We start from the raw sequence: 23,851 nt of genomic DNA on the forward strand, positions 1-23,851 counted from the left end.
AACTACAAGCAACCCATATTTCTTTTTCCATTTAGAATATATCTGAAGAAAAAAAAAAAAAAAACTATTACCTTTCAGAGAGCTCAAGTTCCTGGCCACCTTTCATCCACTGTACAACAACATTAGGTTCTGAGACCTCGCATTCAAAGGTGGCTTTCTTCTTCTCAACAACTTTGATGTCCTTAATAGGTTTTCTAAATTCAATAAGACGAGCTAAAGAAAAGAAAGAAAAAAAAGAAAGAAGGAAAACAAATCCATTCAGTAAGACAACATTTTAAGAAATAAGAAAATTACAAGTTTTAGTTACAAAGAGGCTAATATTTTTACCTTCCACATATAAAGTGGCAGACGTTACAGATGACCCAGCAGCAAAAGTGTACTCTGCAGCATCCCCAAAGTGAACATTGCGGATAGAGAGTGTGTGGTTCTGTTGTTTGGACTTGATTTGGCACCTGTCTGTTGATTTGATCTCAACACCATTCTTCAACCACTTGTAGGTGATACCTTCATAATTTACATTGACCTCAAAGGTTATGGTGTCTTTCTCTTGTGCATGGAGGTCTTTCAGCATTGAGGTAATTAGGATTGCTGAAAAAGGAAAGACAATTGTTTGATTTGAATCTTTACAGAAACCGTTTACAAAAGATGAATGAGTTATAAATCGGGTTAGGTTGAATGACTTACGATTCACTGTCAGTGTTGCGGAGACCTTGTCGTTTCCACAGATAAAAGTGTACTCTGCAGAATCTTCAGTGCTTGTGTTCATGATTACCAGCTGATGAACTTTGCCCTGAACTGATATTTTGAATTTCTCGCTCATTTCAATCTCAACTCCATTTTGCAGCCACAGAGCAGGGACATTAAAGTGGGATACTTCACACTCAAAGGTTGCAACCTTCGTCTCAGGAATCTCAATGTTCTTCATAGTCTTAGTGATGCGCAAAGCTGAAAACAAAATATTTTTGCAAATTTTCCGGGCAAGGTAAATATCTCCTTGTCTAGTTATGTATATTTAATACAAATATACTTGGTAGACAAGAATATTTAAATGTACTGACAAAAATACAGAAACATGCACTATAGCCCAATTCATTAAAGCATTGTTTTGCTGGGAAATTGAATATTCATAAACAGGCTGTGATGTCAAATTTCAATTCAATACGTTATCACTCCCCTTTGCTCCCTTTTATCCTGCTGCTTTGCATGTAATTGGTATATGTAAACATAAGGGTATGGGGAAATAAACTTACCTTCAACACACAGTCTTGCTTTGCATTCCAGATGCCCCACAAGGGCTGTATAATCCCCAGCATCCTCAGGGGTAACGTTTTGAATGATCAGTTTATGGGCTTTCCTTTCTGACGTCATCTTAAATTTGTCACTTGCTTTAACTTCTGCGTTATTGAACATCCATGTAACGGGCACATTGTCATGAGACAGGCTCAGTTCAAAGGAAGCTGTTGCATCTACTAAAGAAGTGACATCTTTTGGCTTCTTAACAATCTTAATAGCTAAAAGAGGGGAAACAAAGAAAGAAATGTTAAAGACAAAATAGTAATGTGCCACACTCTACTCTTTTCTTTCATTTTGTAATGTATAACTTACTCTCTACATGTAGCCTGGCATTGGCTCCCAGTTTTCCCAGTTTAAAACTGTAGACAGACTCATCTTGTGTGGTGCTGTTTTTAATCTTCAGAGTGTGCACAGTGCCAACAACGCTTATGTCATACTTGTCACTTGACTGAAGTTCAACCCCGTTTTTAATCCACTGAGAACCTTTCACATTGGGATGGGTGAGTTCCAAACTGAAAACAGCTTCCTGAGTTTCTGTCACAGTCTGATTCTTTAAAGTCTTCTTAACTTTGACAGCTGATAAATAGAAAGTATGAGTTATATATACAATATTACTAACTTTTATTAAAATTAAAGTTCTCCAGTGTGGTCTCATTTACATTAAAAAGAGACCAGTGATTAAGGTGTATTCCACATAGATACCTTTATATATATATATATATATATATATATATATTATATATATATATATAATACTATATATATATATATATATATATATATATATATATTACTGCAGTACATAATTGACTGTAGTATATAATAAATTCAAACTTTTCCTGTGCCATACCTTCAATTTTTAGTTTAGCTGCTGTCTTCGAGGTTGCAACTTGGTAGGCGTATTCACCAATATCACTTGGTTTGCTTATCTCAATAACGAGACGTCTTTTTGCTCTATCTGCTTCACTTCTTATAATATCACTAAACTCAAGTGGTTTGCCATCCTTCAACCACTTGCCATCTGAATCAGGGTTAGCCACCTCACATTCAAAAACAGCAGTCTGGGATTCAGCTACAGTGACGTCCTCCAGTGGTTTGCTAATGGCACCACCTAGTGGGGCAAATAGGTAATTACATTATAATTATCTACACAAGCCAGGTTTTATTACACTGTGTAACAAAAAAAAAAAAAAAAAAAAAATTGTTCCTGGGCAGTAAAGTAGTAGGTGTTATTTCCTAATTGCTTATGCCTCAAAAGTATAGAACATGGCTATTATTCCCCACAAACTTTGCTTTTGTGACCAGGACAGTGATATTTCAAAATATCACTATTTCCAATGGGAAAATGGGCAAATGTGTGTCTTTTCGTTCACATAAAGTCAGAAAAAAACAACATATGAATCCAAATGAACATGTATTTATACTAAAGTAATACAAAGATGACTACAAAAGATTTAGAAGTGAGTAGTTTTTCGAGATTTACAATTATACTGTAAATTTAATCGTCCGTTTTCCCATTGGAAATAGTGATATTTTGAAATATCACTGTCCTGGTCACAAAAGCAAAGTTTGTGGGGAATAATAGCCATTTTCTATACTTTTGAGGCATAAGCAATTAGGAAATAACACTTACTACCCAGGAACAAAAATTGTGTTACATAGTGTTATCAGTTTTAGTTGGAAATATCAGATCGCCTCGATGTTATTAAACTAACACACATTAAACAACAACCAATTGGCCTGGAAGTTTAATGTACATATGAAATGATATGTAATTTATAAGTATAAAAAACTTACTGTTTGAAAGAGGTTTGATTGCAAAAAGTGTGATGATAATGTTAACACAGTATAATAATATACCCATTACAGAACAATTACATGAACTTTTTCACACTTTCATATAGAATGTTTGACATTAACAGAAAAATAGCTTGAATTAGTCTTACCTGATACTGTAAGTTTTGCAGTCGATGTTTGTTCACCAGCTGAAAACGTGTATTCTCCTTCCTCGTCTTTCATTGTGTTGTTAACAGTCAATGTGTAGTGTTTGCCCTTTGATTCAATCTTGTATTTGGGACCGGCTTTGAGGGGGTTGTTCTTAAGCATCCATACTGCATCGATGCCAGGATGAGACAGCTCCGCTTTAAAGGTAACATTTTGAGTTTCTGTGCACACCTGATCTTCCAGCCCTTTAATAATCTGAATTCCTTTAAAAGATAATAATACAAGTTATTTTAAAGAACTTCTTGCAGAGAAAAAAATATAAAAATCATGATTTAAAAAAAAAAAATACAAAACTCACTTTCAATTGACATAGTGCAGCGTGATTCAACTTTGCCAATCACCAGTTTGTATTGCCCTTCATCAGAGGCAAACGCTCTGGTGAACGATAGACGTTGCTTTGCTCCTTTAGCTACAGTTTGGATTCTGTCGTTTGGTGTTATCTGCTGGTCATTTAGGAACCATTTAACTGAAGATATATCTGGGGCTGAGATTTTGGCTTCAAGAACTGCCTTTGTTCCCTCAACAGCCGTTATATCCTTCAAAGGGATCACAAAATCGATACCTGAAGACAAAAACAATGCAGTGTCATTCCAGAAATTCAGGTCCTCTTTGGAAAATGGAAAATAAATAAAAAAGAGCTCTGACTTACTCTGAATAGTCAGTCGTCCTGATGTTGAAAGGTCATGTCCAGTCACTACAAAGGAGTAGACACCAGCATCTCCCCTGGTTGCATCCTCAATCAACAGCATGTGAGACTGTTTGTCAATCACAATGTGCACACGTTCGCTTGGCTGGATTGGCTGGCCAGTCTTCATCCATGTGCCTTCTACGTTTTCTTGAGTGAACTTAACTTCGAGTTGGACAACATCGCCTTCACATACAGTTTTGTCAGCAAGACCTTGCATCATTGTGACAGGGCGTACTGAAAATAAAATCCAAAAATATGTCAAATCTCATAATAATTTAAAATCTTAGAACTTTCTAAATTCTTCCGTGAATAATATACCATAACTTACACTTCATCTTCAGTGTGGAAGTTGTCTTTATGTCACCAACTACAAAGCTGTACTGTCCCTGGTCTTCTTTTGTAACGTCTTTCACAGTAAGGCTGTGACGACCACGACGAGAAGCAATTATGTATTTGCTGCTTGCTTTAATCTCAACATCCTCAAAGTACCATGTCCCTTTGGCATCTTCCCTGGTAACAAGGCATTCAAATTCCCCTGAGTAGGATTCAGGTACTTCAATATTCTCCAGTTTCTTGATAATTTCAAGTGGAGCACCTATAAAACAAAGATCATTTTGTTACCACTGATTAGAACAGGCTATAAGAGCAGTGGAAAGATAAGAAATGGGATAGACCAGCATGCATTTAAATTACAGAATATTAAAGATGGATGGCTGAGTTTACAATTATTATTATTGGGACAAAATGGTTTTGTTTACCTTCAACAATAAGATTGGCAGAAGTCTTCACGTATTCATCTTCTACTAGGGCACAGGAATACTCTGCAGAATCTCTCATATCAATGCTCAACACCGAAAGAAAATGGACCTTTCTGTCAGAGTGCATCCTGTATTTGTCCCCAGAGAAAATCTCCACATTGTCTTTCAGCCATTTAACTTTGACAAATGGCTCAGATGTTTCACACTCAAAAGTTGCCATGGTGTCTTTCTCTTTGGAATTGACATCTTGCAACTCTTCAGTGAAGGTAATCACTAGTTTGGCTGTAAGTTTAAAAAATAAATTGCAATTACCAACACATCACTCTAAATATCTATTTTGACCTACATTAATAAATAATAAAAAATATTGTAAAAAATTCCATTGCATGTTACTTGTATTACATATACAGATATTGTGCATACAAGGCGATTTTTTCTTACCTTGTACAAGCAAGAATGCATGGCTTGAAGTTTCTCCAGCAATGTTGACGGCTTTAACCATGATGCTGGCAGAGTCTTCAGCCGTCACATCTCTAATTACTAATTCACAAACATTATCTTCAGGCCAGAACCAGTAGACACGTTCAGTTTTCTCAAGCTGTACACCATTCTTGAACCACTGGCACTCAGGTTCAGGTTTTCCTACCACTCTAGCACGGAAATGAGCCTCATCTGCTTGAGAAACCGTCTGGCTCTGGATACGTTCCAGGATTTTGGGAGCCTCCATGCTTGGTGACAGCTCAACCCTGACTGGCCTGATAGTTGGGATGGTCACTGTGCCCTCTGGAAGAGGTTCTTTCTTTTCTTCCTCAGGTACTGCTTTGATCCTGTGAAGAAGTTCTTCCTTTCTTTTCCTCAGCATGTCTTCATAGGATTCATCTTTTCTCCGTGACTTCAGCTCTACAGCTGTGATAGCTTCATAGTATCCTTCTTCCTGTCTGCGTTTAAATTTACTACGGAGCTCCTCTGTTTCCTCTGTTTCTTTTTCATGAGTAACTCTTTCAGTTTTCCTAAGTTTTACAACTTCTTTACTCTGTGGGGCTTCAGGTGGTCTTTCTACTTTTACTACTTCAAATGGCATCCTTCCATACTCCGCTTGTGAGCCTTCAACTTTTGGTTCAGGGGCACGACGCAGTACAGACCTGAAGTCTTCTCTTTGTTGCGTCTCAAGCTTCACAGTGTGCTCCACAACACCCTCTGGGTTTTCTGCTGTCACTTTGACTTCACCTGAATCGTATGATTTGCAGTCAACAATTTCTAGGTAATAGATGCCATCATAGCGAAGCCTAAAACGCTTGCTTTTACGTATAAGCTGTCCATTGAGGTACCAGTTGACCTTTGGCTGAGGATACCCTGTTACTCGGCAGCGGTATCTTGCAGTCTCACCTTCAAGTACCCTTGCAGAATCAGGTAACAAGACTATTTCAGGCTTTGACTTTTCCGAAATTTCGTCTGTGACTCCTACAAGTACACCTTCATGAGCAATTCTTTCAAGCTCTTCAATCCGTTGCATTCCTTTCCTGCCTTCTGGCAACTGAGTCTCTTCAACAAGACTCTTTTCATCTTTGACTATCAGGGTTGCTGAAGTCTGATCAACTCCATACTTGTTAGTTGCTCTGCAGGTGATTACGCCACTATCTCTAGAATATGCCACTTCATAGTCAAGACTGCAGTAACCAAACTCATTAATCATACGGAGCCTGTTGGCTGCTTCTAAAGGTTTGCCATCATGCAGCCATTCAACCACCATTGTTGGGTCTCCAATGGGAGTCAGTCTGCATTCAAAGTGTGCAGGTCCAAAGCGTTTCATCCTCACAGAAGTAAGCTTCTTTTTGAAGTGTGGCTTCTGCTGCTTTTCCTTGTCATATAAGTCACCCTCTTCCCATTGCTCCTGTCCATAACGCATATGAAGAGGCTCCAGCTCAGGTGCTGATATCTCTTTGGCTTTGTATGTTCCCTTTGGGATAATTAATCTCCTTTCTGGTTCAGGTTCTGCAAAGTCTACTTCCACATTGACTTTGCACCTTGTTGTGTCACGGCCAGCCCTGTTGATGGCTGTTGCTGTGTACCATGCAGTGTCAGCATTAGCTGCTGATGAAATTTTAAAGGATGCTTCTCCTTTATTGCCTTCAATTCTAATATAAAAAAAGAAAAAAAAAAACATTACCAAATCATACAGTATTACTTTAAATATTTACTATTACTTCTGTTTGCCTTTGACTACTTTGGTTAAGCATATTAATTGCACAGTAAGCTACTTACTTTATGTTTGGATATTTGTGTGGAGAGATGATATCACTGTTTTTCAACCACACAATGTCAGGATTTGGGTTTCCAATAGCTTTGACAGCCATCTCAACTAAAGAGCCTTCTTTAACACTCAGGTTCTTCAGCTTTTCCACAAACTGGGGTCTCACTAGGTTTTCCTTAGCTGTAAAAGTAATAAAAAAGATAGGTCAGTAAACAAACTTCCATGTAAAGTAACAGGAATACTGTACACGTGTTATTTCATGAGGTGTGTACACTACCTTCCACAGTAAGGGTCATGGAAATAGATGTCTTGCCAGCTCTGTTCTGAGCAACTACAGTCCATTCCCCAGAGTCATGAGGCATGGCAGGAACAATGATCATTGACTGTGTACCATCTTCCTTCACCACAATTTTATGGGTGTAATCATTAATCACTTGTTGGCCTGCAAAGTGGAACAAAGAATTATAGAACAAATGAGTTCAATTATATGGTTCAAAAAAGCCGTTTTCATTAAAAATAGTTAAGTAGAGGATTCTCACCATTATGGAACCAATAGGTCTCAGGCATAGGTCTGCCAACAACTTTCAAGTCAAATCGTGCAGTTTGACCCTCAGCACAGTTAAAGGATGAGGGTTTCATGACAAAGACAGGTTTATACAGTCTCTCCAGCTGGCCCTCGTCTGTTTCATCCAGTCTGCGTGCTGGAGAACGGCCTGGAGAACGGCCTGGAGAGCGGCTAGGAGATCGTGGGGAGACAGAGCTAAAAGGGAACAACCACAACAAAATAATAAGAATCAGCACTAATAACAACAATACTGATAATAATACCACTACGATAATAATAATAATAATAATAATAATAATAATAATAATAATAATAATAATAATAATAATAATAATAATAATCTATTACCAAAACAACAGTCTATAATACATGTTAAGGATGTACAATTAAACCAGTATTGACGGCTACATGTAATAGTGCCACAGAATTAATAAATAAAAATATGAAAAATGCAATGAAATGTACCGGATTCTCTTGATTGCTTCTGGTTCAGCGAAGTATAGCTGAGCTCCAGCTGGAGCAGTGGGCTCCACATACAGCTTTCCAGAACAAATCGAGTTTCCTTTTACATTACAGGCGAACGCAGTGTAAATGCCTTCATCTTCTGGCAGCACGACTGGTAAGCGCAGACTGGCCCTGCCATCCTGCAGAACCTCCATTTGATAACGACCCCCTTGTTGGATGCGTTTGCCATCTTTGAACCACACGATCTTTAACAGAAAGAGACATCATTCCAGACATATGTTATTTGTGAGCTTAGAAACAGGTTTTCAATATCTGTTTTTCTTGTTTAAATATGTTGCAGTGATAAGAAGTGTAATTATACCTTTGGAAGCGGTCGTCCAGATACTTTGCAGTGGAAAGTGACGCCCATTCCTTCCAAGATTCTATAGCTTTTCAATGCGATTTCAACACCTGGTTCAGTCCTCTCATGTTCAGGGACATCCACCATCATTTCTTCCCCATCTTCTGTGACAAGCTCCTCATAAGTAATCATGATAATTCTGTATTCAATCTCTCTGATAAGTCTTTCTTCAAAAGCAGAAATCTGATATTCCTATAAGTGTGAGAAAATAAAAGGATTTTGTCCGGCGAGCCCAGGTCAAACTCATGGTGCATAGTTAGATGTTTTTTGTTATTTATGATTTTTTTGAATAATTTATGAATCAAAACTTTAATGTACTGTATGAATTTCAGAGTTGGATTTGTTCCATTGAGTAGTTAACATTATCACTTAAAATTACCAACTACTTCAACATATACTTGATACACTTTTAAATAAAAAAGACAAGGTTTATAATGAATAAATAGATTTTTTTTTTTCCCCTTGCCTGCTCCTGTACGAATCTTTTCATCATGACAGTCTGCTTAGCCATTTTCTTCTGGAGAAGAACTTGTTCTTGTTCGTATTCACTCAAGGTAATAGCTGGTGCAACTTCTGCCTCTTTAGGCTCTTGCACAGTTATCACTTGAGTCTGAAAAGTCATTTGATACTGCTTCATGTAAGCATCATATTCATCTGCAATACAAGAGAAAAAGACCATCAATAACCAAGGATGAGCCATGATACTTATATAAGTCCTCTTATACTAAAGACATGTTTAATGATACTGTAAATATGTATGTGTTAAATATAGCAGAAATAGCTGTCAGTGGATCTGTGAACTGCAAGGCATATTTTTGTAACAAATTCAATAAGATGTCGCTTATAGAACTTACCTTCGTCTAATAGGTTAGCTGAAGCAGTCACTTCTCCAAGCTGATTACGGGCAACAACAGAATATTCCCCTGCATCATCAGCAAATGTCATAGAGATCTCCAGTTTGCAATCTCCAGTTTCCTTATTGTATGCCACTCTGTATCTAAAATGATAAAAAAAAAAAGATAAAATAAATGCTTATAACCACCACAGCTTAATCTCAAAGTCACAGATATGTGTGTATTAACATATGAAATATATTATTACTATATTTTAAGTACCTGTATCCAGTAGTCAGAGGCACTCCAGCCTTTTTCCAGTAAATGTGTGGTTTGGGGCTTCCACCAACCTGACAGTCAAATACAACACTACCTCCTTCAACTAGTTTCTGTACGGTAGGTTTCCTTACAAAGAAAGCAGCAACACCTGCCCCAGATTCAACAGACTCTGCAGCACCACTGATCTCTGACATGGTCTCTTGTCTTGATTCAGAAAAAATTGAAAATAAACACATACAAAATAATAAAGTTAATGCATTATATGGAACCAAAAACACCGCTGTCAGCATGAAAAGCCTGAACTGTATTTTAATTACCGCTTCTCTTCGGTGACGATGTGCTGCTCAGAAACAGAGACAGCAGAGACTTCTTCTCTGCTCTCAATTTCTTCTGAAACTGAAATTAAATGTAAAATTCAATGGAAATGAGCTATGCATAATGTATGTTATTATTGATATACCTAGAAATTACAATATGTTCATTAACTTTACATTGGACTCTCATTTTCTAAGCTTTTAAGGAACAAAGATACTTTTTGGGTGCTATTTAGTACAGGATCCCATTTTAGTAACAATGTATTATGATTGTTGATGTATTTGTGCTTAAAGGTAGTTCCATTACATATGAGTTATGCTTCATTATTTACCTTGGACAAGTAGGTAACAGGATGTGCTAACTGTTCCAGCTTCACTGGTAGCAGTGCAAGTAAAGCGACCACTATCTTCTGCAAAGGCTTCACGAATGACAAGCCTTGCAATTCCAGATTCATAGGTAATTTGGAAGTCAATTGAACTCTCAATTCTGTAGTCCTCTCTGAACCACATAATAGCAGGGGCTGGGTGTCCAGTGATTTGGCACTCCAGAGTCACAGATTCTCCCTCAATGACAGTCACATTTTTCAATCCCTAAAAAATAAAAGATAAACCCATGTATTATTTGTTTACTAATCTTGTAGAAATTACTATTTTGTTATTACAAATGTAGAAATGAAGATTGAAAAGGCTGCCTACAGTGAAACAAACTACTAAAAGCAGAAGAAATACTTACAGCAACTAAGGTTGGAGGAGTGACAGCTACCTCAGCAACTGCGGGTATGCCTGGTGCCTCATGCATCTGAAAAAAGTAAAGATGTATTTTATTATATGGTCTTGAAAGAATTTGGGAAAAGCCATGAATCAAGTGAGGCAATGGGGAAGATCATCCAGTAGCGGGCGTTGGTTGGGGTCTAACATGTTAGGTGTTTAAAACAGTACAAAAATGTCTGGCACACAGTATGGAGGGAAAGTTGATTATAGAGCTGAATTGGATTTAAAAAATAAATAAATAAATAAACCTTGCAGAGGAGAAAGGTTGTGAATGGGTAAGATGCAGGGTATCAAATGGAGTTAGGTGATTGACAACACACTTCTTTACAAACCTCTTTGTCCCACTCTTCAAAAATTTGATATTTCTCTTCTTTTTCCACAGCACCTAAATAGGATGTGTCTAATTCTTTGTGCAAGTGAGTATCGTAATGCGTCTGATATGTTTCAGAGGTCTCTTTGAATGGAGGCAGGGGTGAGATCACCTGCTCTGTCATCATTCTGGTCTCCACAGTCTTATGGATGGGGGGTTTCACTGGCCTGGTGATCTTTTGAGCAGCAGTAGCAGCTAATTCTTTCTGCAAAGTAGCAATAGCACATCCTGCTATTGAAACCTAACCAATCCAAGAAGAATCATGTTAAAATACGGCCCCACAACAATTACAATTCGGTTTTGCTGAACAAGGCAGAGAGATGGGTGGGGTTAATTAGTGAACCAAGTTAGATGTGAAGTGCTGTAGAAGCAGGATGATTAGGGAGAGTGACAATGTGATCATTAGTAAGTAAGAATAACCATACACATATATTTCACTTAATTTCTGTAAGGCTTATATAGGGAGTGTTAATGTGATAGTGTTAATATACTGACAGCTTATTTAGCGGGTGATGGATAAGGTATTGCACAGCAGGGTACTGGACAATTGTTAGATTTATCAGTGAGGGTATAAACTAGTACTTTAAAATAAACAGGTTGCAAGTCAGGCAAGCAGGAACCTATACTTGAAACTCTTTGACATCTGCCTAAAATAGCCTGGCTATATGACACCTGCGACCTCAACGAAACAGGAGTGCCTGCAGTTGTGCTCATCAGTCGTCTTTAACTTTAGGAAGACAGACATCTGGCTGTCGACCAATGTTTACATCGATATAGTTTATTTTATTTTACTTCAGTTGGTTCAAAAAGAATTAAATACACAAAATATTAACTTGCATGTCTTCAATTCTTGTTTTTCGCAGTGTGGTATTTGTGAAACCTTTCTAAATCTGTTTCTAAAAAGGAACTCTAATCATCTTAAAACAGCAGTATTTAACAAAACATTTTTTGTTTTGTTTTTATTAATCAACATATCAACTGCTCTAATATTACGCTGCTTGCCTGATATAACCCATTCTTACCTCATATGTGTGTTCTGGTTTAGGAACAGTAACTTTTGCTACTGTAAAATGAGGAACAGGGGTTGTGGAAAGTGATGTGTCCGTGTGGACAGTAGTTTCCTTCCTTCTTTCAATCTACAGCAACCAACAAAGCAATGTTTGAGTGATGTCAACCATACAGAAAGATTAACTTAGAAATGTAATATTATTGAGTAAGTCTGAGTGTGGCTGGAATCTAACCTGGGAAATGCTTTTGTCAGCTTTATCAGCAGCGATAATTCGAATTTCAGATGGGACTTGCACAGCCTCGGTTTTGATGGGTTTGGTAACAATTTGTTGCTCTGTGGTTTGTTTAGACAGTGCCTGGTGTTTGTATTCATACTCCATACTGCTGTCTTCAGCATGTGCTCCTTCTGTTCGTACAGGCCCCTTTATGCGTGCCTGATCCACAGCAGCAAGAACTTTAGCCACTGCTCCGGCTTTTTTGCCACCCTCAGCCTAGAGACAACAGCAGCAAGTTTATAAAGCGCATAGATTGCAATCATCCATGGCATTTATACACCAATGCAAACTTAATACACCAAGCTCAGAAATTACACCATGTCAGTAGAAAACTGACACTGTTTAGAACTGTGTTAGAAAGTGTAAAAACAAACTCTCACTCTACATATGGGAAAACTCACAACACTGTAATCCAGTCTCTTCAACAGGACTACATTTACATGCATTAGTTTACCATACCCGGGATGTGATGGCAATAAAATGAGAGGAGTGTCTGGTTAATCTTGACGGGTCACAGGTAAGGTGAATGTGAACAGGTCAGGAATAGAATGGTATAGTTGTGACTGTGATACTTCATTGTAAGCTACCTGATCCTGAATTGACTGTACATGTATGGTAGCCAGTGTTTCCTTTGTGGTCCTTTCTGTGAAACCGGCAACTGGCTCTCGCACTCTAGCCAGGTCAACAGCTGCTATTACAGTAGCCACTGCTGTGTTTTTTTCAATGTCTTGTTTTATCTGAGTTGACCACAGTAAGAAATAAAAATTATATTAGGCTGGTTCCATGTTTGCCAAACAGGCAGTCTGCATTCACATTGAAAAAAAAAAAAAATAATTTAAGCTGAAATTGTCTGTAAAGAAAACAAGCCTACAAAATATGCAGTTTTGGATTTATGGTGGATTTTCCAATAATGTATCTTTTGGGAGGAAAAAAATACATTACAATTAAAATAATGATTCTGAAGTTTCTAAATGTCACCTTTTAAGTGAACACAAGAAAAACATAATTCGAGGGCTCCCGAGAGGCGCATCCGGTAAAAGCGCTCTGCGTGGAGTGCAGGATGCGCCCTATAGCCTGCACGTCACCGGTTAGAGTCCAGGCTATTCCACTGCCGATCGTGGGCAGGAGCTCCCAGGGGGCGGTACACAATTGGTGGACAAGTGCGGGCCCCCGGGGGGGGGGGGGGTGGGGGGGGGGTGGGGGGGGGGGGGGCTTAGGTCGGCCAGGGTGTCCTCAGCTCACCACACACCAGCGACCCCTGTAGACTGGCCCAGCGCCTGCAGGCTTGCCTGAGCTGCCCAGAGCTGCGTTGTCCTCCGACGCTGTAGCTTTGGGCTGGCTGCATGGCGGGCCTGCAGAGTGAAAAGAAGCGGTCTGCTGACAGTACGCGCTTCAGAGGACAGCGTGTGTTCGTCTTTGCCGCTTTTGAGTCAGAGCAGGGGTGGTAGCGGTGGGCTGAGCCTAAATACAATTGGGCATTTCAAATTGTGAGAGAAATGGGGTAAAAATTAATTACCGACTACTAAATTTAAAAAAAAATAATAATAATAAAAAATAATAATAATAATTCTAAATCAACCATAATATAATAACAGTCATTTATATAAACTGGTAACAATTTTAAATCAACAATAAAGATTACTGGTATACATTTTATGATTATGAAGTGATGAAAGTAAGACGTGTACTAATTCTGTAAAGTGAAGTGACATACTAGAATATACAAAATACCTGGCTTTGTATTGTCAATACCTGCTCTAATTGTGTTGCAGCTGCTTCAGTAGTGGTTGTCACTTTAGCCACACCTGTGGTGAAGTCATGAACCACAGGGGCTACTGTGGTTTCTTTGTCTGTCTCATGTTTTATCTATATTTATTTAAAACAAATTAAAAAAAAAAAAAAAAGTTAAATGCCATACAAAATTCCAGGTTGAAGAAAAAAAAGGTAATGGAAAAATAAAGGGAAGTTATGAAAAAAAAAGTTGTTCAGTGCAACAAGGTGATATTGATTATCTAAAAAAAATGAAAAGATGTGAGCATGAGGCGGGATTTGATATCAGTGATTTGACTGAGCTACCTGTTCCTGAACTGGCTTTTTGTGCACTGTAGACTGGGTTGTTTCTGAACTGGTCTGCTCTACAGAACTTGGAGCTGGATCTCGTACTAGAGCATGGTCAACAGCAGCTAGCACAGAGGTTACTACAGTTGACTCATGCTGCTTGTACAGTACATTAGTTAGATTAAACACAATTTATATGCATAGAAACACAATTCATACCTCATGGTTTTCACAAACCATACTGATTATAAAAGTTTACACTCAAATAAAAAGGATCCCATTTTGAAGTCAAATTTCCAGCTGTAGCAGGATTTAAAAATAAATCATTTGGGGACTCAAAATTGAATGCAATTTTGAATTCTCAAAGTGTCATTTTGCAATACTTTAGACATATTTTAAAATACCAGTGATGAAATATACAGTGTTACAGCCTAAACACAAATCTGACAGACCTTTATGTTTGCAACCATCTTTTCAGAATCAGGCTCCATGATTATTCCAAATGAATGCTGTCAGTTTATAAAGAACTAAGAAGCATACTCGTACAACCAGCCTACCAATACATCACTGGAAAATACCAGATGACCAAAAAGGGTACATTAAGTAGATTTTCTTACCTCTGCTGCTCCAGTTAAAGCAACAGCAGCTCCAGAAACTGTCACTTGTTTCTGCATTTCATGTCGTCCTTCCCAGTGTCCCTCCATGTGCATCTGGGTGGCTGCAGTAGTCATTCTGGTTTCTCTATAACTTGACTCCGATACATAATTCTCCTGCTTCCAAGGTGGGAGGACATCTGAGGTGACAACTGTGGTTGTGGTTTTTCGAGACACCAGTGGAGATTTTACTGGTCTAATTGGTGATGAAGAGGAGAATCTTCCAGATGGAGACACAGATCTTTGGAAGAACAATTACATTGAAAAAACATTAGTTGGTAGATGAATGTAGTTATTAAGAGGGATATAAATTAGATGGAAAACTTTAATTAGTATAAATGGTAAAGTGTCCACTGAGCTTTACCTGACAGGGGATGGGGCAGGTCCTCTAACATGCCTCACAGGAGAAGGTGACTGATGGCGTCCAGCTGCCACCTTGGCAGCTGCTGATGGTGGAGTTGGGGATTTTGAAGTTGGTTTTGGTGGCACACGTGGGGGTGTCTTGTGTGGCAGCTGGTGGATAACTGTAGATCCATCCACAGCCATTTGCATTGTTGCTGTGGTTCTAGCCTCGAAGTGGGCTTCTGTTTTCTGTACATTAAATGAAGGGGGGGGGGGGGGTTAATACTACATGTATTCACAGAGCATGAAAACATTGAAAATAGAGGGATCCAACAATGCATCGTCCAGTGGGAGGGCTTCTTCCATGCCTGTCCTGTTCATGTAATGCATCTGTGGAGTCTCCTATAAACACTCCCTGTTAGAAACTGTTCTTTGCTTCCCCTGGTATCAGTGCTTGAAATGGGGTGGTATTCACTGGTACGGAGTACCACTACTTCTCAATTTCAAACATTTGAGTCCTGCCACTTCTCAATTTCAAACATTTGAGTAGCACTTTGGCGTTTATCACTGACTGTCTGCCCATTTTATTTTCCAAACTGTCATCTGCAATTATGTGATTTTCTAGCTGTTACTTTGTTGTCCCAGCAGCAGCTGCAAGATTTACAACACAACAGAGCATAGACTGCAACTCCCAGAGTGCATTACAAAACAACTGCAACTCCCAGAGTGCATTACAAAACAACTGCAACTCCCAGAGTGCATTACAAAACAACTGCAACTCCCAGAGTGCATTACAAAACAGAGCTGGGGTTTTTATTTTGAATAGTCCAGGTCAAGTTGCGATTAGACGCAATACTGATTAGAAGAGATGAGCTGGACAGGGAGAGAGGGAAAGAGCGACAGCTGGACAGGGTTTCTGAGAGGGAGCCGGACAGGGAGAGAGGGAAAGAGAGACAACTGGACAGGGAGACAGAGAGAGAGAGCTGGTCAGGGAGATAGAGATAGAAATGAAAAGGGAGCCTGAGAGTACTGTGAGTACTGCCACTTTTTTCCATTTCAAGCACTGCCTGGTATCCCCAAGAAAGATTACACATCTCCTAAATACTTTGGATACTACAGCCTTCTTAATCACCCTCGACCCCTGTCCTTACTTAACGTTTAATCACTGTATACATTAGCTTTAAAAACATGCTTTACCTTTTCAACTCTTGTCTGGCGAGTCTGGGAAATCTGAGCAGTAGATACAATAGTCTTTGTCTTTTTAGCAGGCACTGCTTCTTCTTGGCCTTAGGTAAATAAAGAATACAAAAATGAGTAATACTGTAATAAGTATAAACTCATCCTGACATTTCATAAGAAAAACAAAAATGTATCAATAATGTATCAATAGTGTTTATATTATCTAGATCCAATTCACTTTGGTTAAAACATACAATCGTTTATAAAATACAAAAGGAAAATAAATGACTGGATGGAATGTACTGATACCTTGAACAAGCAGTTCGGCTGTAGAAGTAGCACGTCCGCTGCTGTTGGAGGCGTTTACAGAGTAAGTTCCAGAATCTTCGGGGAAGGCTTCGGCAATCATTAAACTGTATACCTCTCCTTCCTGTACAATCTGAAAATCAGGGGAGCTCTGGATCTCTGCTCCCTCCCTGTAGAACTTCACCACAGGTGTAGGGATTCCAGTCACACGTACATCCAGTCTGACTTGGCTTCCTTGTCTCACAGTCATGCTCTGTAGTCTCTGAGTAAAGTTTGGCGGCGCTGTTTCTGCTGCAATGTGGAGAAAGGGAATCCAGTCAATAAATTGAACTTTCGACTGTTGACAGCTGGCTTGAGTCTTACAAGAATTAACACTATGGTAAAGACTTACACCACCAAATATCCTAATACTAATAAGGTGTAGATAAACATTTAACACTAACTTTGTTTTCATAGTAAATCTATATATTCAGTTTTCCAAACACATTGTTTTTCAACCACATAATACCTTAAAAGACTATAGTGTGGTTGACAACAAGAAGTTAGGTTGAGGTGTGCTGGAATTATAGAAATAGCCACCAGGTGGTGCTACAGAAGTATAATCCTTTCCAAATCAAACAGTATCATCAAATGGGGACTTGATGAAACCCATACTTTGGGTATATATATATATATATATATATCACACATTATATAAACCTATATATATATCGATATATATATATGTGTGTGTGTGTGTGTGTGTGTGTGTGTGTGTGTGTGTGTGTGTGTGTGTGTATATGTATATATATATATATATATGTATATATATATATATAATATATATATATATATGTATATATATATATATATATATATATATATATATATATATATATATATATATATATATATATATATATATATATATATATATATATATATATATACCTACAAGCAATTCAGTTGGTATTTTATGAGCTTCTCTATTAAAAACAGGCATTAACAGGCAGGTGAAAAAAAAACATTTTTGTACCAATATACAAATATGCACATAACATCCACATGTATTTTTCATATTATTACCTGTCACAAGCAATTCAGCTGTGCTAGTGGCTTGTCCAGCTCCATTGGTAGCTCGTATGGAAAATCTTCCACTGTGTGCGGCTGTCACGGCGGGGATCATCAATCGAGCGCGGCCTTCGCTGAATGAGATCTGCACGCCGGGCAGAGCAGCAGTGGAAAGAACCTGGCCATCACGAAACCAGCTCACCTCAGGAACTGGGGAACCTGCAGAAACAAGAGAGATTTATCAGAAACCAACAGAACTAACATTTCACAAAAGAGTGAATGTAAGTAACTCTTACAAGTATAGCATCATGATGCCATGCAAATTTAAAAAAAGGCTTAGGTAGTCGGAATAATGAAAATATAGACAACTGCCATCTACCATCTACAGTAAAAGCATAGCACAGTGTAATAAAGCATATTGAAAGCATGTTAAACCATGAGTAAACATTTTAAGGCCCAGAGAGGTACGGTAAAGCATATTCAAAAACATGGCAAGCAATGGTAAACTATGGTAAATGCACAGTATAATCTTTGGAAATGCATGGGAAAACTGCAAAATAACTGTAAAAATACCACTGTAAACTTTTATAAGAAAATAATAAGTGTTATTTGTCATAATATACCACAAGTGATTATATATATATATATATACTGTACATGCTTATGGGCATACAGTTGTTATATAGCCTAGACATCTCACTATGTTTAAACATATTTACTAAACTGATATACTTGTTTTAAATATCGGACATAGTATACTTTATTTTTTATTTTTTTAGAAATGAAGTTATACATGAAAAAAAGTGAAAACTTACCACTAACTTGAGCCTCAAAGGTTGCAGCACTACCCTCAAGTGCTACAACGCTTTGCAGCGGCTGTATAAACGTTGGTGCTTGTGTCGACATTGTTTTAGGCACCCTGTAAAAAATAAATAAATAAATAAAACTCATTAAATTACTGCTATACTTATTTTACAGTATAAATCAACTAGAGATGTCATGATTCTGTTTTACCTTCATAAATGATAAGGTATACAAGATGGCTGTGTTCATGTAAAGTCAATATAATGTATTTTAACAAAGTAAAAGAAAATCAGGCTTGAGTTAGAAACTGTTAATCTGTTTAGTTTTTGAACACATGGTGCTAACTAGCATGTAAGATCTAGATTTGAACTACGATTTCCTTAAACAGGGGTAGAAAGAAAATATTTATAGATATTTTAGATACATTTTATGTATTAAAAACTATAAATTATAGATGTATCTTAAGACCGAATGTTTACTAATTAGTTAAAGTTTATAGAGAATATTATAAAGTGTTACTGTTTATTTTAGTGCTTTATTTTTTCTTTATTATTTTTAATCTAGAATTCAGGCAGACAAAACAAAAAGACATTTCCAATGTAAAGTATATAAATACCAAAATGTGTTACAAAATTTATATACTATGTGTTATAAATTAATTCATTGATCCAAAACGCAATAAAAAGTATATAAACATATTTTATTGAGTAAGCCTTAAAAGCTATGTGACAAAAATGGATGCTTCCAAAAATAGCCTTTCCCTCTTTGATTGACAGTGGCCATGTGGCACATATCTGAAGGTGCAACTGATAGCTTAGCTACTGATTCCCTTAAAAAGACATCACTGTCGAGTTGGTATACCACAAGCATGGTATCAGAGCTATTCTTGGCTTTTCTCAATTTGTCTGACTGCATAATAACCTTGAAGTATATAAAAAAGAACAAACATTTAACTACTTAAATAACAATTCAAGCTGAATTACCTTATGTTTGACTTGTTTTCCTGTTGTTGAATCATAAAATGAAACATCTATTAAGTGGTTAACTGTGAATACTTTAATAGATACATGTTATGCTAATGTATATATTCATCACAAATCCATCAAATGTAATAATGCAATGATTTAATAATCGTTGCATAGTTTAATAGTGTTCTTAAAATAAGGGTTACTTACCTGCTTTCACAAGCGTGCCTAGAAAAAATGGGACTGTGCCCAGAATTTTAAAATCTTCAGAAAAGGCTTTCTTATCCAGCAATATTTTCAAAATATCCAATGTGAGAACAGTTGAGCCTCGGAAAATAAAAACAAAACTACACACTGTTGTAAGAGTGTAGTTTTGCTTTCCTCTGCAATCCCTACACCCGAGGCAAGGCTGGGAATGCGCTAACTGCTCAGAAGTGCAAATATAGTTGTTTTACTTTATATACCCTAGGTCCGCTGACAAGTGAGAGCATCATTTCACAGCTACGCCTGATTGGTTGTCACTGCAAGGCATCATGGGATCTAGGAACCACTTTATGCAACTTCACACCTGTCACTCTCTTTGATTTTATGCAGGCAGTGCTAATTTTGTTAGGACAGCCCACAAGCATATTAGCACATGTAAAATGTATAGTTCCAAGGAGCTGCAAAAATGTCATCTTTAATCAAAGGCTCCACCTCTATGTCCAACATTCTTACTAACATGTTAAAGAAAAAAAAGAATAGATTATTAACCTGTGCACAGCCAAAAAGATAAAAGTGGCTCTGTGCAAAGCACAGCCCCCAAGAAACAACAACAGATCTACCAACTGTATCTGCCAATCACCAGACCATCTGAATAAACTCTTTCCAATGCACGTTGTCTGTATTCTACCCCATTGCTTACGATTTACAGTAATTAGATGCTGTCTTGTGTAAAAACGAATGGAAGTCCAAATGCTGCAGTGTACCATTTTGATTATTCCACCACATATTGATGTAGGCCACATTTAGTCTGTAACAGTCTATGGGTTTTGTAACATTTCATTCTTACATAAACCTCACTTACATCACCCTATTAAAATGGCTGACTTTACAAAACTTGACTTTATGAAACTGTACTGATGAAAACATGTAATAAGCATAAGCCTATTTTGGTTCCAACAGGTAAATATATCACTGCAGAAATGCCTGATATGCAAACGTTTTGATATAACACTTTTCCATTTCTGTGTAACCACTTATTTATTTATTTTTTACCAAAATGTAAATGTACGCTCTTATAAATAATAATCAAACAACCTATAACCAAGCTATCCTAGAAATAAATTAACAAACAGTAAAGTTAAAACAAATATTACCATATCTGGTAATTCTGACTACAAGGAATAGTCACATACATATTTTTTATATTTATTTGTTGGATTTCTTTTTTTAACAATAAATATTAATATCTAAACTTGTTTTATTTTTTTTTATTTTTTTTTTAAACATTCTTTAAAATACTCATGAGTTAAAGCTTTGTAAATATGACCCAATGTCACAGATTTAGCATCCAATGTAGACTGAAAAGAATGGATACATAATGAAAATTCCAAAATAATTTGAATGCATGAGGTTTTTGTCAAGCTTTCTTGGCTTACACAACAACAATACAACTTGAACTTTAAAAGCGAAGAAATTTTAGCTTACTTTTGAAACAGAATTTCAGCTTCAGATGTTTGACCTCCTACACAGCATGCTTCTTCCACCTGCACATTTAAAATCAAATGCTGTTTCACTCCTCTGTGATCTTCTGCCCTTGGACTAAAAGTACTGAGTATTTCTGATCTTTTCATGTTTTCTAAAATATGAAAGAACACACAAATCTTCGCAGCATGTTCATACTTTACAAATAAATATTATACAGATTATGAAACAAATTGACAAGCACAATGTATGCTCAGCACATGCTCTTCAAACCTGTGTTTGTGGGCAGGAGCAGCATCCTTAATAATTTACAATATGTTTTCTCATAAGCCTGAACCTTTTACATGTCTTTAGGATCTTCATGTGAACATGATGTTTGTTTGGATCTCAGTGGACTAATCCTGAATAAGCAACTTTTAATAAATGATAAAGAAATAAAGCTAAGTGTAATCACCAAAAACCTAAGAATTACAGTGTATGCATTATACACATTTGAAGTAATGAGCTAGGAATTTGAGATAAGGCTGTACATTTACCACTCTTTCAGATTGTTTAGTTTTCCAGGTATTAAATAACCTTGGGGGAATATTTATCCTTAAAAAAACAACAGTATGTGAAAAAGGACACCACCAAAAGTATTATGCTTAGACGGGATTAATATGCTAATACCTGCTGCACAGCAGGGGCATCATTTAGATAGGGCACGGGGGCAATTGCCTAACCATGTACAGAGTGTGCCTTCACTTCTCAAAATGAAAATCATCAGCCACTGTTTTATACACATTGTTTTTTTTTTCTGTCCTATGAATTGAATCTGTCCTTATGATATAAGATCATCTTCTCGGAAAGCACTATATAAAGGTGTTCAAATAACTTATCGTTAGATTCTTATGTAAGTACCAGCAGAAATGGTTTGGAATTCATCAAAATTAGGGGTCATCATCCAAGCTCCACCTCGTCCTACGACAGTTCAAATAATTGGGATGTCAAGGATCCGGAGTGCAAATCTAGAGCTAGATTCTGGTGCCAGGGTACCTTGTATTGTGCAAGCGACATTCAATTCCAGCACCAGTGGACATGTTACATTTATTGTTATTATTGTTGTTATTTTTTGGATAATTATCATTAACAACCATAGATGATGATAGTTTCTCTAGAGTCTGGACTACTCAAATGACCCACCCACTCTCATCCACATACACAGGAGAAAGTTTGTGTCGTGTGAGAAGTTGCAAAGGGTGCTTGATTAGGGCAGTATTTAATAATTTAGTACCAGTAGGCTCTCTGGTACAAAAATCTCAAAACAGTTTAGCGCTAATTTTCAAAACAATTTGCTCCCGTCAAGGTTGAGTTCAGGACCAAAGGTTTTAGTGGTCTTCTCCCATATATGAATATGCATCAGAGCAGAAAGGTGTGAGGATGATATGTGGGGTCGATATTTGTTTTCTTAAATGTTGACGTGTGAAAACCTACACTCACAAGTAGCAACAATAGTTTATGAATGTTTAAGTAGGAGTCCGGATTGCTGTTTATTACAATTTTTAACAAATCATTACACATTCTCTGTTTATTTCAATACCCTACCACCGTATTCCAACTCTGGGAATTCAAAAACAAAAACAAAAAAACTTCTTCACTTTATTAGTGTTTTAGAACACGTTAGCTTGACGGCACAACTGTATTTATAGGATATAACTAAGGAAAAAAATATTATTTTAAGCAAAATGCTTAATGTATTTTTTTTTAACTCACATTTAAATGTAATAGCTTTAAAACATCGACACCTCCACTCATCCAAGCTTGGTCTGAGAAGCGTCACTCCTTGTAGCTACATCCCTCTCCTCTGAATGGCCAAGATCACTGCTATCATTGGTTGTTTCAAGTGTCCATTAAAAGAAAAATGATTGATGTTATAAAACCTTGAAGCAGCCAATGATAGCACTAGCAGGGATAGATTTTTTTAGTGAATTGGAACCCTCCGGCCTTAAGTGAAAGAGAATGGAGTGAATAATTATGATCAGTGATTTGCCCATAGATTGTTGACAGATCCCAGAGACCTTGAGACTCAATGGAAAATCGGGAGATTAGGCAGGTATGGGCCTGTGGCAAAGTGGCACAGTGGTTAACAGTGTACAGCTGCAGAAGTGATGCTGTGCTTAATCAGGAGACAAGACAGTGATAATCCAATTAGAAAATCTTTAATGTTGTAATCCAGGTCTGGTGACCTCAAACAATAATCCCAGGCAATACACAGCAATGTGTATTGCACTGTTCAAAATAAAGGGTTTGCAGTCCCAAAAAATAAATACAGTCCAGTTACCCACACAATATACAAACACGGTCTCCAGTCCTGGGTGCGTGCTGCTTTGCTCGTGGTGCTAATACAATTATTATCAGGACACAAGTGTAGTGATGTCGGGGTTCGTGCTGGCCTCTAGCGACAGCTCCGGAATGCGTTAGCCATCTACTAATAACAACAAGTAACAATTAGAGACAAGACCAAACAAAACATTCATGTACAATATTTTTAACAC

At 37.3% G+C, this 23,851-nt stretch overlaps 2 protein-coding genes across 6 annotated transcripts in view; both read right to left on the reverse strand.

Annotated features, from left to right (window-relative positions):
* LOC121321943 (titin-like) overlaps positions 1 to 20,045 on the reverse strand; it is a 170,646-nt gene extending 150,601 nt beyond the window's left edge. The window contains exons 1-35 of the mRNA XM_041261332.1: positions 19,842 to 20,045; positions 18,678 to 18,781; positions 17,878 to 18,081; positions 16,816 to 17,103; positions 16,525 to 16,613; positions 15,350 to 15,576; positions 14,950 to 15,226; positions 14,336 to 14,524; positions 12,862 to 13,044; positions 12,233 to 12,490; positions 12,014 to 12,127; positions 10,954 to 11,232; positions 10,584 to 10,649; positions 10,183 to 10,441; positions 9,854 to 9,932; positions 9,540 to 9,740; positions 9,279 to 9,421; positions 8,891 to 9,078; positions 8,386 to 8,616; positions 8,025 to 8,269; positions 7,534 to 7,754; positions 7,272 to 7,436; positions 7,006 to 7,174; positions 5,185 to 6,878; positions 4,744 to 5,025; positions 4,314 to 4,580; positions 3,947 to 4,219; positions 3,596 to 3,859; positions 3,240 to 3,500; positions 2,144 to 2,404; positions 1,606 to 1,869; positions 1,251 to 1,511; positions 685 to 945; positions 328 to 588; positions 72 to 213 (exon numbers count right to left, since the gene is read on the reverse strand). Coding sequence (XP_041117266.1) covers positions 72 to 213; positions 328 to 588; positions 685 to 945; positions 1,251 to 1,511; positions 1,606 to 1,869; positions 2,144 to 2,404; positions 3,240 to 3,500; positions 3,596 to 3,859; positions 3,947 to 4,219; positions 4,314 to 4,580; positions 4,744 to 5,025; positions 5,185 to 6,878; positions 7,006 to 7,174; positions 7,272 to 7,436; positions 7,534 to 7,754; positions 8,025 to 8,269; positions 8,386 to 8,616; positions 8,891 to 9,078; positions 9,279 to 9,421; positions 9,540 to 9,740; positions 9,854 to 9,932; positions 10,183 to 10,441; positions 10,584 to 10,649; positions 10,954 to 11,232; positions 12,014 to 12,127; positions 12,233 to 12,490; positions 12,862 to 13,044; positions 14,336 to 14,524; positions 14,950 to 15,226; positions 15,350 to 15,576; positions 16,525 to 16,613; positions 16,816 to 17,103; positions 17,878 to 18,081; positions 18,678 to 18,768 — 8,657 coding nt within the window. The 5' untranslated portion in view covers positions 18,769 to 18,781; positions 19,842 to 20,045. The remainder of the gene's footprint in view (positions 1 to 71; positions 214 to 327; positions 589 to 684; positions 946 to 1,250; positions 1,512 to 1,605; positions 1,870 to 2,143; positions 2,405 to 3,239; positions 3,501 to 3,595; positions 3,860 to 3,946; positions 4,220 to 4,313; positions 4,581 to 4,743; positions 5,026 to 5,184; positions 6,879 to 7,005; positions 7,175 to 7,271; positions 7,437 to 7,533; positions 7,755 to 8,024; positions 8,270 to 8,385; positions 8,617 to 8,890; positions 9,079 to 9,278; positions 9,422 to 9,539; positions 9,741 to 9,853; positions 9,933 to 10,182; positions 10,442 to 10,583; positions 10,650 to 10,953; positions 11,233 to 12,013; positions 12,128 to 12,232; positions 12,491 to 12,861; positions 13,045 to 14,335; positions 14,525 to 14,949; positions 15,227 to 15,349; positions 15,577 to 16,524; positions 16,614 to 16,815; positions 17,104 to 17,877; positions 18,082 to 18,677; positions 18,782 to 19,841) is intronic.
* A 3,564-nt stretch (positions 20,046 to 23,609) lies between these two features.
* LOC121322293 (coiled-coil domain-containing protein 141-like) overlaps positions 23,610 to 23,851 on the reverse strand; it is a 37,759-nt gene continuing 37,517 nt past the window's right edge. For 3 of the 5 annotated variants that reach the window (XM_041262072.1, XM_041262071.1, XM_041262067.1), the window contains one exon: positions 23,610 to 23,784. In XM_041262072.1, the coding sequence (XP_041118006.1) occupies positions 23,782 to 23,784 (3 nt within the window). In that variant the 3' untranslated portion in view covers positions 23,610 to 23,781. The remainder of the gene's footprint in view (positions 23,785 to 23,851) is intronic. The other 2 variants (XM_041262070.1, XM_041262068.1) reach the window with 1 other exon arrangement.

The sequence above is a fragment of the Polyodon spathula genome, chromosome 10 (genome assembly GCF_017654505.1).
Source record: "Polyodon spathula isolate WHYD16114869_AA chromosome 10, ASM1765450v1, whole genome shotgun sequence".
In the NCBI taxonomy this organism is placed as follows: Eukaryota; Metazoa; Chordata; class Actinopteri; order Acipenseriformes; family Polyodontidae; genus Polyodon; species Polyodon spathula.